The sequence below is a fragment of the Orbicella faveolata genome, unplaced genomic scaffold, assembly GCF_042242905.1.
Source record: "Orbicella faveolata isolate gen_17 unplaced genomic scaffold, um_ofav_v1 contig_34, whole genome shotgun sequence".
In the NCBI taxonomy this organism is placed as follows: domain Eukaryota; kingdom Metazoa; phylum Cnidaria; class Anthozoa; order Scleractinia; family Merulinidae; genus Orbicella; species Orbicella faveolata.
The window spans coordinates 23,071,764-23,082,500 of NW_028301563.1; the positions used below are offsets into that span (position 1 = coordinate 23,071,764).

The 10,737-nt window shown below is 39.3% G+C and overlaps 2 protein-coding genes across 4 annotated transcripts in view; one reads left to right on the forward strand and one right to left on the reverse strand.

Moving 5' to 3' along the window:
- LOC110057160 (kynureninase-like) overlaps positions 1 to 4,593 on the forward strand; it is a 27,399-nt gene extending 22,806 nt beyond the window's left edge. The window contains exons 10-14 of the mRNA XM_089272428.1: positions 742 to 794; positions 1,533 to 1,618; positions 1,943 to 1,997; positions 3,100 to 3,317; positions 3,884 to 4,593. Of these exons, the coding sequence (XP_089128554.1) occupies positions 742 to 794; positions 1,533 to 1,618; positions 1,943 to 1,997; positions 3,100 to 3,317; positions 3,884 to 4,018 (547 nt within the window). The 3' untranslated portion in view covers positions 4,019 to 4,593. The remainder of the gene's footprint in view (positions 1 to 741; positions 795 to 1,532; positions 1,619 to 1,942; positions 1,998 to 3,099; positions 3,318 to 3,883) is intronic.
- The window catches only part of LOC110057118 (adhesion G protein-coupled receptor L3-like), a 35,318-nt gene continuing 28,772 nt past the window's right edge, over positions 4,192 to 10,737 (reverse strand). For all 3 annotated transcript variants that reach the window (XM_020763683.2, XM_089272417.1, XM_089272418.1), the window contains 7 exons: positions 10,573 to 10,675; positions 10,072 to 10,222; positions 9,583 to 9,667; positions 7,866 to 7,932; positions 7,597 to 7,679; positions 6,440 to 6,566; positions 4,192 to 5,701 (listed from right to left, as the gene is read on the reverse strand). In XM_020763683.2, the coding sequence (XP_020619342.2) occupies positions 5,432 to 5,701; positions 6,440 to 6,566; positions 7,597 to 7,679; positions 7,866 to 7,932; positions 9,583 to 9,667; positions 10,072 to 10,222; positions 10,573 to 10,675 (886 nt within the window). In that variant the 3' untranslated portion in view covers positions 4,192 to 5,431. The remainder of the gene's footprint in view (positions 5,702 to 6,439; positions 6,567 to 7,596; positions 7,680 to 7,865; positions 7,933 to 9,582; positions 9,668 to 10,071; positions 10,223 to 10,572; positions 10,676 to 10,737) is intronic.

Sequence of the window (10,737 nt, forward strand, 5' to 3'; positions counted from 1 at the left end):
TGTGTTGTTGGCTGAGGGAGTTAAAAATACGCGATTACCGAACACGAACGCAGCTAGTCATAGGGAGGGCGATAACCTGGGAACTTCAGCCGGACTACCAGACCACCGTCCTTTAGAGCATCAGGCTACATTGCTTTCTAAAATACGAGACAGCTTGCTTGTAAGCCCAGTATTGAAGTAAGTTAAAGTTTCTTTTCCCCATCGTTCTTACAGTGGATTACAGTGTGAGATGTTTATGGTTTGAATCCCAGTCAAATGTTTGTTAAAACAAAAGCGTGGATAGTCTTTCTCAGACAAAAGGTTTCGTGCAGCAGACCTCGTTTTGAAAGGCAATAGGCCATATTCGTCTAAAACTACAATCTTGGACGGAATAAGATAAGAAATAAAACCACCCCCTCCCCCCTCCCCCGAATCAATGATGAACTGGCGCTAAACCCAAAGCGTGCCATTTTCCCCATCATTGAATTGGGGGGAAGGGGTGGTCTTAATGTTTCATTTGAAAAGATTCCACGCATTAGCCTCAGTTGCAAGCTAGTTCCAGTCCTATACCGAGAATACGAATATGGTGTATTCTGTTATGGCATTCTGCACTATTCAATAGTTATCCACGGCCGTTTTACACCTCATGACATTGTCGCGAAATTAAATGTGTTAATATTGACCTGGCTCCTGTGGTTTCGTATCTTAAGTTGGTAGCACTTCCTTTGAAGTTGTAGTTGACTAAATATGATTTTGTCTTAGGTTTTCTGGTTGGTGGGGACACGATAGATCAAGTCGTTTTGAAATGGGGCACGGTAATTGTTATTTATTACTATGAATATAATAAAACACATAACGTGCTCCCTCAGGATGCATGTAAAAATTTGTTTATTTCACAGATGCCCTCCCCGAAGGAAAAAATCAGAGAGACCCGTCTCACCGATTCTTTCTTTCTTCCGAATAGGACGGCTGTGACACAGGCTACTTGCTTATTGACAAGCAAGGTTGAGAATTTTAATTTTGAAGAGAAGAGTCGGGAAGCTCAGAGGCACGATTGGCTTTTATTGTCGCCATTTTTTAATGCATGCACTTGGAGACAGTCAGTTGTATACCATTAACGGAAGCCATTCTTTTTTGTAGTTCGCAACTTATCGATTAAACTTTCAGAAAAGTCCTTCTTCTTGTTTATTCATTACCCGCCGAACAACACTGGTATCTAGATTTCTAGACTTCGCCTCTTGCTCGGGCGCTTGGCAGCCTGAAACATCGAAGTCTACTTCGCTCGCTTAGCTATTCTACCCTGAATTTTAGGAGGTCGACTTGTGGCAAATCTTGTTATCGATCTACTGTAACATTTCTTTTTGAGCAGAAAATTCATTTGAACTCGTTATCGCGGGAGCGAATAAATGAGCCGAGCTTGGTTAGCTACACTGCAGGAATCTTAAAGCTTGTCGTGTAAAGGAGGGCAAAATTATTGATAGGTTATGAAAAAAAAAAACAAAACAACAACAAAAAAAAACCCGTTAACTTTTAATTTTATTTTTGCTTTGTAGAATTCAAGCCGCTTCCAGGAGCGGCTGCCTTTCAGTTGTCCAATCCACCCCTTCTACAAACGGTCTCGTTATTAGGAAGTTTGAATGTAAGTTCTATTGCCGTTCGCTTTGCTCAGCGGAATAGAAAACATTTCTGTTATAAGTAAAGGAGGCAAATAATATAGTGGAGGGAGCCGCCAGCAATCGAGTTTACTTGCAAGAAGAAACTGAGACACGCAGAATACGGGTTACAAGCTACAGAATATGCGTAAGCGTGTTAGACGCTTTTTGTTAAACTTTATTTTTTGCCTTTATTGCTCGAATGTTTTGCAGAAACTGTGACCCACTTTCACATAATTGTTTTCTTTAACAATGTCTAGATATTTTAATAAAGGTAAGACTGGATCAATACAGTGTTCTTTTCTTTGTAGGTTTTCGCAAAAACGTCAATGAAAAAACTGAGAGCAAAGTCAGACATTCTGACAGGTAATGAGCAGTTGCCATAATGAACTGTGGGTTGATAACAAAAATTACTGCATGGCTCTGTCTCGCAAGGACTGGGAACTACCAAATTCACGAATTTAATTGGCTGAAATCGATATTGAGAGCGGTCTAAACTTTCCCATCTAGACCGCTTTCTAGAGCGGTGATGTTTTTCAGTGAGAAAGTTGCGAATTAAAACGCAAAATCATTGTCTATTTTCTTTTAACAATATTTATCAATGGAAGTGTCAAAAAGCCTGATGAGAAAAAAGGTAAAGAGGACGAGCAAACTTCGGCAGAATTAAGTTCAGCTCATTGTCGTTCGTAAGCAAAATGTCAGCTAGTACAAACCAGTTACATTAAACGAATTAAACTGTTTTTGTGTGCCATATAATAAGCATCTTATTAACCGAGCTTAGTCGGTCTGTATGGGAGAATCTTGACCTCGGTCGTGAGTACAGACCTCACTGCGTTCAGTCTGTACTTACCACCGAGGTCAAGATTCTCCCATACAGACCTCCTACTCGGTTGACAAGAGCTAAGTAGTGATTTTCATTTTTCCACTGCCTCGAGACAATTTATTTGGCAAGCACTTTCTATTTCCAGCAATTCCGCTTTGCTGGTTCAGTGCTACCATTCTTCATTATTATTGTTATTATTATTATTATTATTATTATTATTATTATTGTTGTTGTTGTTGTTGTTATTGTTATTGTTATTTTGACGCTGGAATAATGACAAAGGAAATGCCCAAACATTGGTAAACAAGTTATGGCCATTTTCTTCACGTTACAAACTACCATGGCAACATTATAACTTAAATCTTCGAAACACCCTTAATTTTGGCTTTAAGTGCTAACGACTCAAAAGTGTGTCCAGTTATCCCCAGTTTTTATTACTGAATTGTAATAAGCATACATTCATACACACACATGCTTTTTGATAAGGCAGCTCTGAGTATGCCATCGAATATTTATACAAAGATAGAAAATCTTAAAATTATAAAAAATCCGGGTGTTTTGGAACTAATTAAGCTTGCCTCTTTTTCAAATTGGATACGCCAAGATGCATCGTCAAGATTAACTGGCAGGTTGTTCTTCTTGCAGCTTATCTTGAACTTCTTCTCTTACATTACTACGGTTTTTCACAAGATGACGACGAAACTCCGGCAAAGTGGCAGAAACTGGAAAACGGAAGTGCAAAGATCGGTCTTCTATCGATCATTACGCCAGTAAACCCAGCTGAGCGCGGCTGTCAGCTGTCCGTCAGTTTCTCTGTACCAATGAAATCTCTGCGTAAAGAGTTTGACAAGCGGGGAGTTGTGGTAAGTTTTAAGGGTTCGAAGATCAAAACAAACCTAGAATTAATGTGAAGACATGATAGATCATCTCAGTTATATTCACAACTTAAGCAGCTGTAAAACTGAAGGCTGAAAAAAAGAATTCAGGCTTGAACATGATTCGATCCCATGAACTCTGCGATACCGGTGCAGTGCTCTACCAACTGAGCTTTTAAGCCATCTGGGAGCTGGTCCCGGATGGTCTGAGATGGTGAGGGTGCAAGTGAATACATAAAAGATCATATACTTGAACTGCGGAGTAAAATATGAAAACATCAGTTGGTAGAGCACTTCACCGGTATCTCAGAGGTCATGGGTTCAAATCCCGTTCAGGCCTGAACGTTTTTCAGGCTTTAATTTCGCAATTATTTAGATTGTGTGCATAACTGCGATGATCAATCATGTCTTCATATCTCTCACCCCGCAGTTCAAGTAGATGTTCTTTCATAATTATATCGACTTGCAAACCTAGAATGTGCACCACATCGTTAGCTAGAGGAGCAGACATTATTGAGTGCCTTATTCTGTTCGCTGTTTTGACTCGGCTGTAGGTGGATACGCGTGAACCCGACGTGATGAGAATCGCTCCAACGCCGCTGTACAACAGCTTCGTGGACGTGCATCGCTTTGTCGCCTCATTAGGAGAAGCATTACACGTGTTGGAACACTTTGAATCAGGACAATAGCTATGTTGTGTAATACACTGCCAATATGCAGTCAGGGCTTGGATTTGTCAACATTACCCTTCACTCACCGGAAGCTAATATTGCCATTGATGCATATTCATGTTTGTAATGGTCAAAACATATATTGAGAAGTGGCAGACCTTCAAGGGTACATTTAAAAGTCTGAAAATAGCTAAGGATGTGATAATTTAATATTCGTTGGTCGATAAGGTGTCTAAAGTATTTAAACAGTGTCTTAAATAGTGTATAATTATTACGTCCACGGTTCGTTATTTATAATGTAAGGTCCCATAGGTTTCCTCTTATTTATGTTTCGTAGAACTTTTTTGGAGGAAAGACCAGTAACAAAGGTTCTTTGTTAATTTTAGAAAAAGAACGAGAATCGTAGATCGGCTCAACGGATTTGCGTTCAACTCGATAGGTGGTTGCTGGGAATAACTGGAGAAATTAAAATATTTTCTTCTTTTAAGCGTGTATTTTTGTAAAATGTACTCTGTTTCACAAGGTGTAAGTTGTAATAAATTTGCTGGCCGCGTCACGTGTCAGCTGATTGCGTCAGTAATGACGATAAGTCATCTGGATTCTCTCCTCTATAGCCCACTACTTCTACTGAAAATCACTATTTCATATTTTCTCGTTTCAAGAACCATCCAAAAAATTAAAGGAGAAGTTCACTCAAAATTTGGCACTCGTTTTCTATTCGCCAACGGAAAGCTATTACAATGATCGGTCACTGGGCAAAATTTCAGCTTCCAAAGCGCTTCCAAACCCTATGAAGCAGAAGACGCAAAAATAAAGAAAGAAGAGAGGTAGGTCCTTTTGTTTACTTAAGCTTACCTTTTTTATTTGACTTGTAATACTAATTTTCATCGGTAAATTAACTTGAAAACCAGTAACCTGTAGGCCACGGGCATGAAATTTTGGGTAATTGGTTTTGCATTACTATTTTTCCTTTCTCGGTATATGACCCGAAAATAATTTATTTTAGGTTGGTGAGAAAATTATGGCGAGGGTGATGGTCTAACAGGTTGCTGAAGAGGCAGAAAAGACAGTGGTAGAGGGAAAAATTCCCGAAGAAGTACGTATACTTGAGTCTGATATGGAGAAACAATTTGCTGATGTTGGTACAGAAAGACGCCGTCATAGAAGCACCTGTCAAAACATTTGTTAACGTAAGGACACAAACAGAACCCCTAGACGTCTGCTCTGGTTTGCGGCTGTAAGTGTGATCTGGGATCACATTTCTTCGTTTTCTCTCGGGCGTTAATTCAATACCTGGCTGGTCTATAAAGGTTACTGGTTTTCATACATATACTGAAACTAAAGCGCAGAGAAGTTCTTACTAAACTATGAGAACGAAGTGCGATCGTCTATAGTTTTGACACCTGTCTGATTAATTAGTGCCACAAGTTTTTACATTTGCACAGGAGTCAGGTTTCTGTCTTGCTCCACAATACTCGTATTTGTGTAGCATACTTCTGATGACCGAGGCCTGTCGATCCTCCTGGAGGTTAGTTCTTGAATGTCTTCATTTGCCAGTGAGTTAGAGGAGACATCTACACCTTTGGACGACACACGTGAAGTTGAAATGCTCCTCAACTCTTTCCACTTTTGCTTTTTCCGAAGATAAGCGGCCCGCACATCGCTATTTCTTAGGACGTGAATTAGGAAGATGAACAAACCCTGAAGTAGAGGAAAAGCGCATCAAGCTGAATATGATGTTACCTCAAAGTTCTTAATCCTACAAAATGTTAATCACGATACTAGTGCATATCTTCTCACTTCTACTCAAAAAGCTCGTTTTTGAAATGCTTCTTCACTGGTCAGAGTCGGAAAACGCGGCACATTCCTTTTCTCCCACCCCAAAGCTACCAGAATAAGTGGAGGTGGCAATGGGGATAAGTGCGTCGATAACTGATAATGACACTGGCCAGCCAATACTTACTTCCTTTACAAATTACATTTTTTAATGTCGATTTGATTTCGTGATATCTATTTGGCATTCCCTACTAGACCTGCCACCACCAACAACAAAGCGTTTGCGCGCGCCGTCTTGAAGTCCAAAAAAACCCTGTGAGAACGATGTAATGCGCACTTAGATAACACTTGGTGGATGGTATCGACTTTACCCTGCAACATGCCGTAGTTTACAGGATTCCCTGTAAATGTAAAGTTTATATCAGTGAAACTGGGAGATCAGTGAGGAAAGAATCAACACGTACGACTGAGAACAGTTCGACTCGCCCGTGCATCGTGACGCAAACCGTAATTCTTCAAAATCATCTCTTGCTTCTTTAGCGGCTTACTATTCTTACGTATCGTTATAGGTGACACAATATGTAGCAGCTGTGAAAATATTACATTCAACACCATACATAGAAATCCCAAAATTCTTAAAACATACACAGGAAGGTGGTGTACCTGAAGCGAATTGAGAATGGTGAAGATGTACTGAAAGACAAGTCCAGCATCCGTCACGCTTAAAAGACCAAACACCCAAGTCATTCCCAGTAGAGGAAACAGGACGGCACATGCTTTTAAGCCCTGCCTGAAGTGAGAAATGAGTTTACTTGAGCCAGTAAAGAAAGTAAACGAGACATCTGCACCTTTACGAATTAGCGAGGGTTTGTTGTTACTACAACTAGATAGCATCGTTCATTGCAACGGCAATCAAAACGCCAAGAATAGTTGTTCAGTTGTAACGCTTTTTTTTTTAGTCTTGTACCACTCAACTCTCCTAGTTAAAATCTCGGAAGGAAGGCATACATACATATATTTTATCTTCGACGAGTTAAATATCAAACGCCAGGGACCGTTGTACCCGTGGGGGGTACTTTGGGAATTTCTAGGTGGGGATGTACCGCTGGGACCCTGGAACCCTTAGCCTATACCAGAGTTAGTTCAGCTGAATTTTGCTACCCTACACTAGAGTAAACTCCCCAAATCCCCCCATCTATCGACACTGTTGAGGCTGATTTGCGTAAATTTAAACTTGCCGATTTGATTGTTTTATATTTTTGAGTGGCAATTCCTGGTTTCCTTAGTCCAGATAAAATCTTCAAGCAACTAGTCAGTTTTGTGAAAAATTATACCCTATTCTAGACCCAAACGCTCTGATTTATATACCCTATCCTGGAGTAAACTGCTTGAAAAACATACCCTTCACAGCGGCACATACCTATATACCCCATATATGGCAGTGCCCCCCCTCCCCCGGGCGTTGTACCACATTTTCAAACGAGAAAATGAAAATAAGACGCACAGCGAGCATTTCGACGAACTTCGAGTTGTTTGTCAATGTGGTAACACAATGTCTCGAGAGTCTGACAATCGAAGAAGAAAACAGAGAACACGTAAATAAAAATTTCAGTATGCTAAATCTGATATACAAACATCACGATTATGCTACTTCATGAAATATTAACGAGTTTGAGATTATTAAAGAGATACTTTTCATAAGTTTTTGACGCATTATTTTTGACCATGGATACGAGGCTCAAGAGTGGGGTAACTTGCTAAGAGGACATTTAAGGAAATGATTCTCGGTAGTTAAGTTGCATTTCATGTGCTTATTTCACCTGATTTTCTCCAGCTCGGATGTCTTGTCGCTTTGCATCTTCGTAATTTCATATAACACTCGAGCTAGAATCGTGGAGTTTATCTGAAAAAAAAAAAAGTATTAAACCCAAAAGTCGAAAAAGATTGGAATCGGAGGCAGCTGGTAACTGCATTACAATTATGGTAAAATGTATGGCAAATAGATTAACAGCGATTACTAACTTTAAATATCTACAACGACTGATACGGTTTGAAATAACTGAATGAAAATGGCGAACTCTTGACTTACCAAGCAAACAGCGAGAACGGGCGCGGCGAATGTCCAGATTAAATTATTAGCGAACGAAACCCAGCAACTATGGTTATAAAGGAAAACAAACGTAAAATAAACAACAGAATATTGCTGCCAACGGAATAAATCAGAATGTTAAACAAAACGTGATTGAAAATGGAACGAATTGCACTTATAACTGAGAACTTTCGATTTCCAATATTCATGTGGGTAAATAAATAGCTGAAATATCTTTAAGTTAAACGTCATACATGCAGTTGTCATTCTGATACTGCAGTTCGCAAATTCTTATTATAATGAGTTTAACGAATACAGGACCCGCCGAATCCTTTTTGAAATCATAGTTAACAGAGGGGAATGGTTACGAAACGCGACAAAGCTCTTTCTTGTGAGTTTTTGTTCGCTCTTTGGCCTTGAAAGTGCAGAAAACACAATTATCGTTTGCTACTGACTGAGGAACTAACCAATAGGAACGTTTTGGTTACGCAATTTATGAATAGAGTATAAACGTTAATGCAAATTAAAGGGTAAGAGTGTGCCCGATCGTACACATTCCAACATAAATCTTGTCATCTTTGCTTGCTCTTGTGATGTTTTCCGGACTTCATAACAATTCCCATTGGGTCCCATTTCTTCATAATAAGCCCATGCAGTTGTCGTTATGTTTTTAAGAAAAGTAAATGTTTTATATGGAAGTAATATCCAACAAGTACGAATACCATAGTCAAGACTAATAATAATAAACTACTTTATGCAAGGGTGGAAGTGGTTAGCATTACCATAATTGGGGACACTGAAATACGTAAAGAAATATTGTAAATTCAATGGAACAGAAAGCTGTTAAAAATCCCATCTGGTCGGGGACTCACCAGTTGGCTATTACATTATATCAAATCAAATTCTTTAACTTAGTTGTTCTAGTTGACACTTAAAAAAGTTGATATGTACATAATCTCAACTGACAGGAAACTTTCAGCATCCTAACCATTTGGGCACGCGGCCTACCCTGAGATTACACACAGGCATCATAAAAGGGGTTTAAGGTATGCTCATTATGAAAACCCTAATAACGAGGAGAGCCGCTATTCCCGAGCTCTGGATAGATAGATAGCTTTATTAAGTAAAATCATTGCAACCACCCCCCCCCCCCCCCCCCACGAAGCTGGCACAGAAAAGGTTTCCTTGCTTTCAGTTCTGATTGGCTTCTACCGTTTAGACTCTAGTAACTGGGAAAGATGGGATTACTTGTTCGAACCACCCTGGTTACATGGGTTTTCTTTTTCCTTTTTTGTTAATCAAATCAGCTAGGAAGGAAGACAGAAAACCATTGGGACGATAGTATGTTTGATTTCCGTACTCGTCTTAATGGCCAATTCCGTCTATGAGACGGGTCTGCAGGGAATCATGGTAGTTGTAGTCATCAGAACAAACATCCAGTCCAAGATGATGAACACAGCTACGTCATCATTTCAACTTATGTTGACTTGAAAATTTGTATCAGTCACTGAAAAGCCCTCTTTAGGGAGTATCAATAAAGTTTGTATTGTATTGCATTCCCTGCGTGCGCCGCATCTCATAGAGAGAGTTGGCCATTTCTTAATGGGTTGCAAGGTGACTCCCTAATGTTATCTTCTGGTTTCGTAAAGAAAGTTTGGCCATTTTTTAGAATGTCTAGTCCAATACAGCTGAGTTTTGTTATCATATTTTTACTTACAAGTCACCGTAAACATAACTATTGACGCTGCCATCTTGGCTTGAGGCAATCACTAACGATAACACCACCATCACAAGAGGGAAGCCTGAAGTGAAAAAAATGTTTAAAATTGAACGTGTTAAGTCGGCGATCTTATATTCCCCACGAAACGGACCTTTCTCGAGTGAAAATGTAAAACTGGAAATATTTAGTGTTCTGCCCGCCCTGCTGACACAAGGAAAATAACCTGAGAGACTGTTAATTTATATTTCGTTTAAGAGTTGCTGCCTCACAAACGTTGCCGCACTGAGATGTTTTGGGTTTGAAAGTCTGACCGTATAAGAAAAGTTCATAGTTTAGAATAAAGCTTAACCCTTCTTTTATTTAGCAAGTAAGTAAAGTTTTATTTAACTTTAAACCCTCGCTGTTTGCCTATCTATAGTTCATATAGTGAACCGTGATAATGTAATGGATACGTCCTTTTAAAGAAGTGGTTTAAGAAATACTTACCCCAGGCAAAAGGGTAGAATAGCCGCATTCTAACCACAATGTTAAACACTTTAACAACCATCAAATAAAGGTAAATCCCTTCAAATAGCATCCAACCAAATCCCGCCAGATAGAAATAATGGATTAATGCCGCTACCAAGACGCACACTCCCTATGGAAAAGATTTCAAATATTAATTAAAAAATGGTTAATTACAGGGATATCTAAGTTTAAGTCTCCTAAGAAATTAGATGTCACAGCTAATGCTATGCATGCAACGTGTCTAGTGTCTTTGTAAAATTAATAAGCCATTTTCAAGTTGCCTTTTGCCTCCGTTTCAAAGAGAGTCCTCGTTCGAAACTTTACATATGAAAATGAGTTTAGTTTGAATAATAATGAACGTGCAGGTGAAAAACATTTTAATATGAATGGTTCACACGAAAACTCCTTGTCAGGCAACAGACAAGTCGGAAATAGCAGGAAAGTAACGAGTGAAGAAAAAACAGTGTTATTATGTCTTACCCTGGTCTCCGAAGCGTCAATTCCGGAAAGGAATACAATTTGAGCGATCGCTATAGCAACCACAAGATTGAAGCGTATTTGAACTTGTTCCTGGTTTAGATTCCTGTATGACCAGACATATTCATGGTTACCAGGTTTATTGTAATAGCGATACATCTGAGTTAT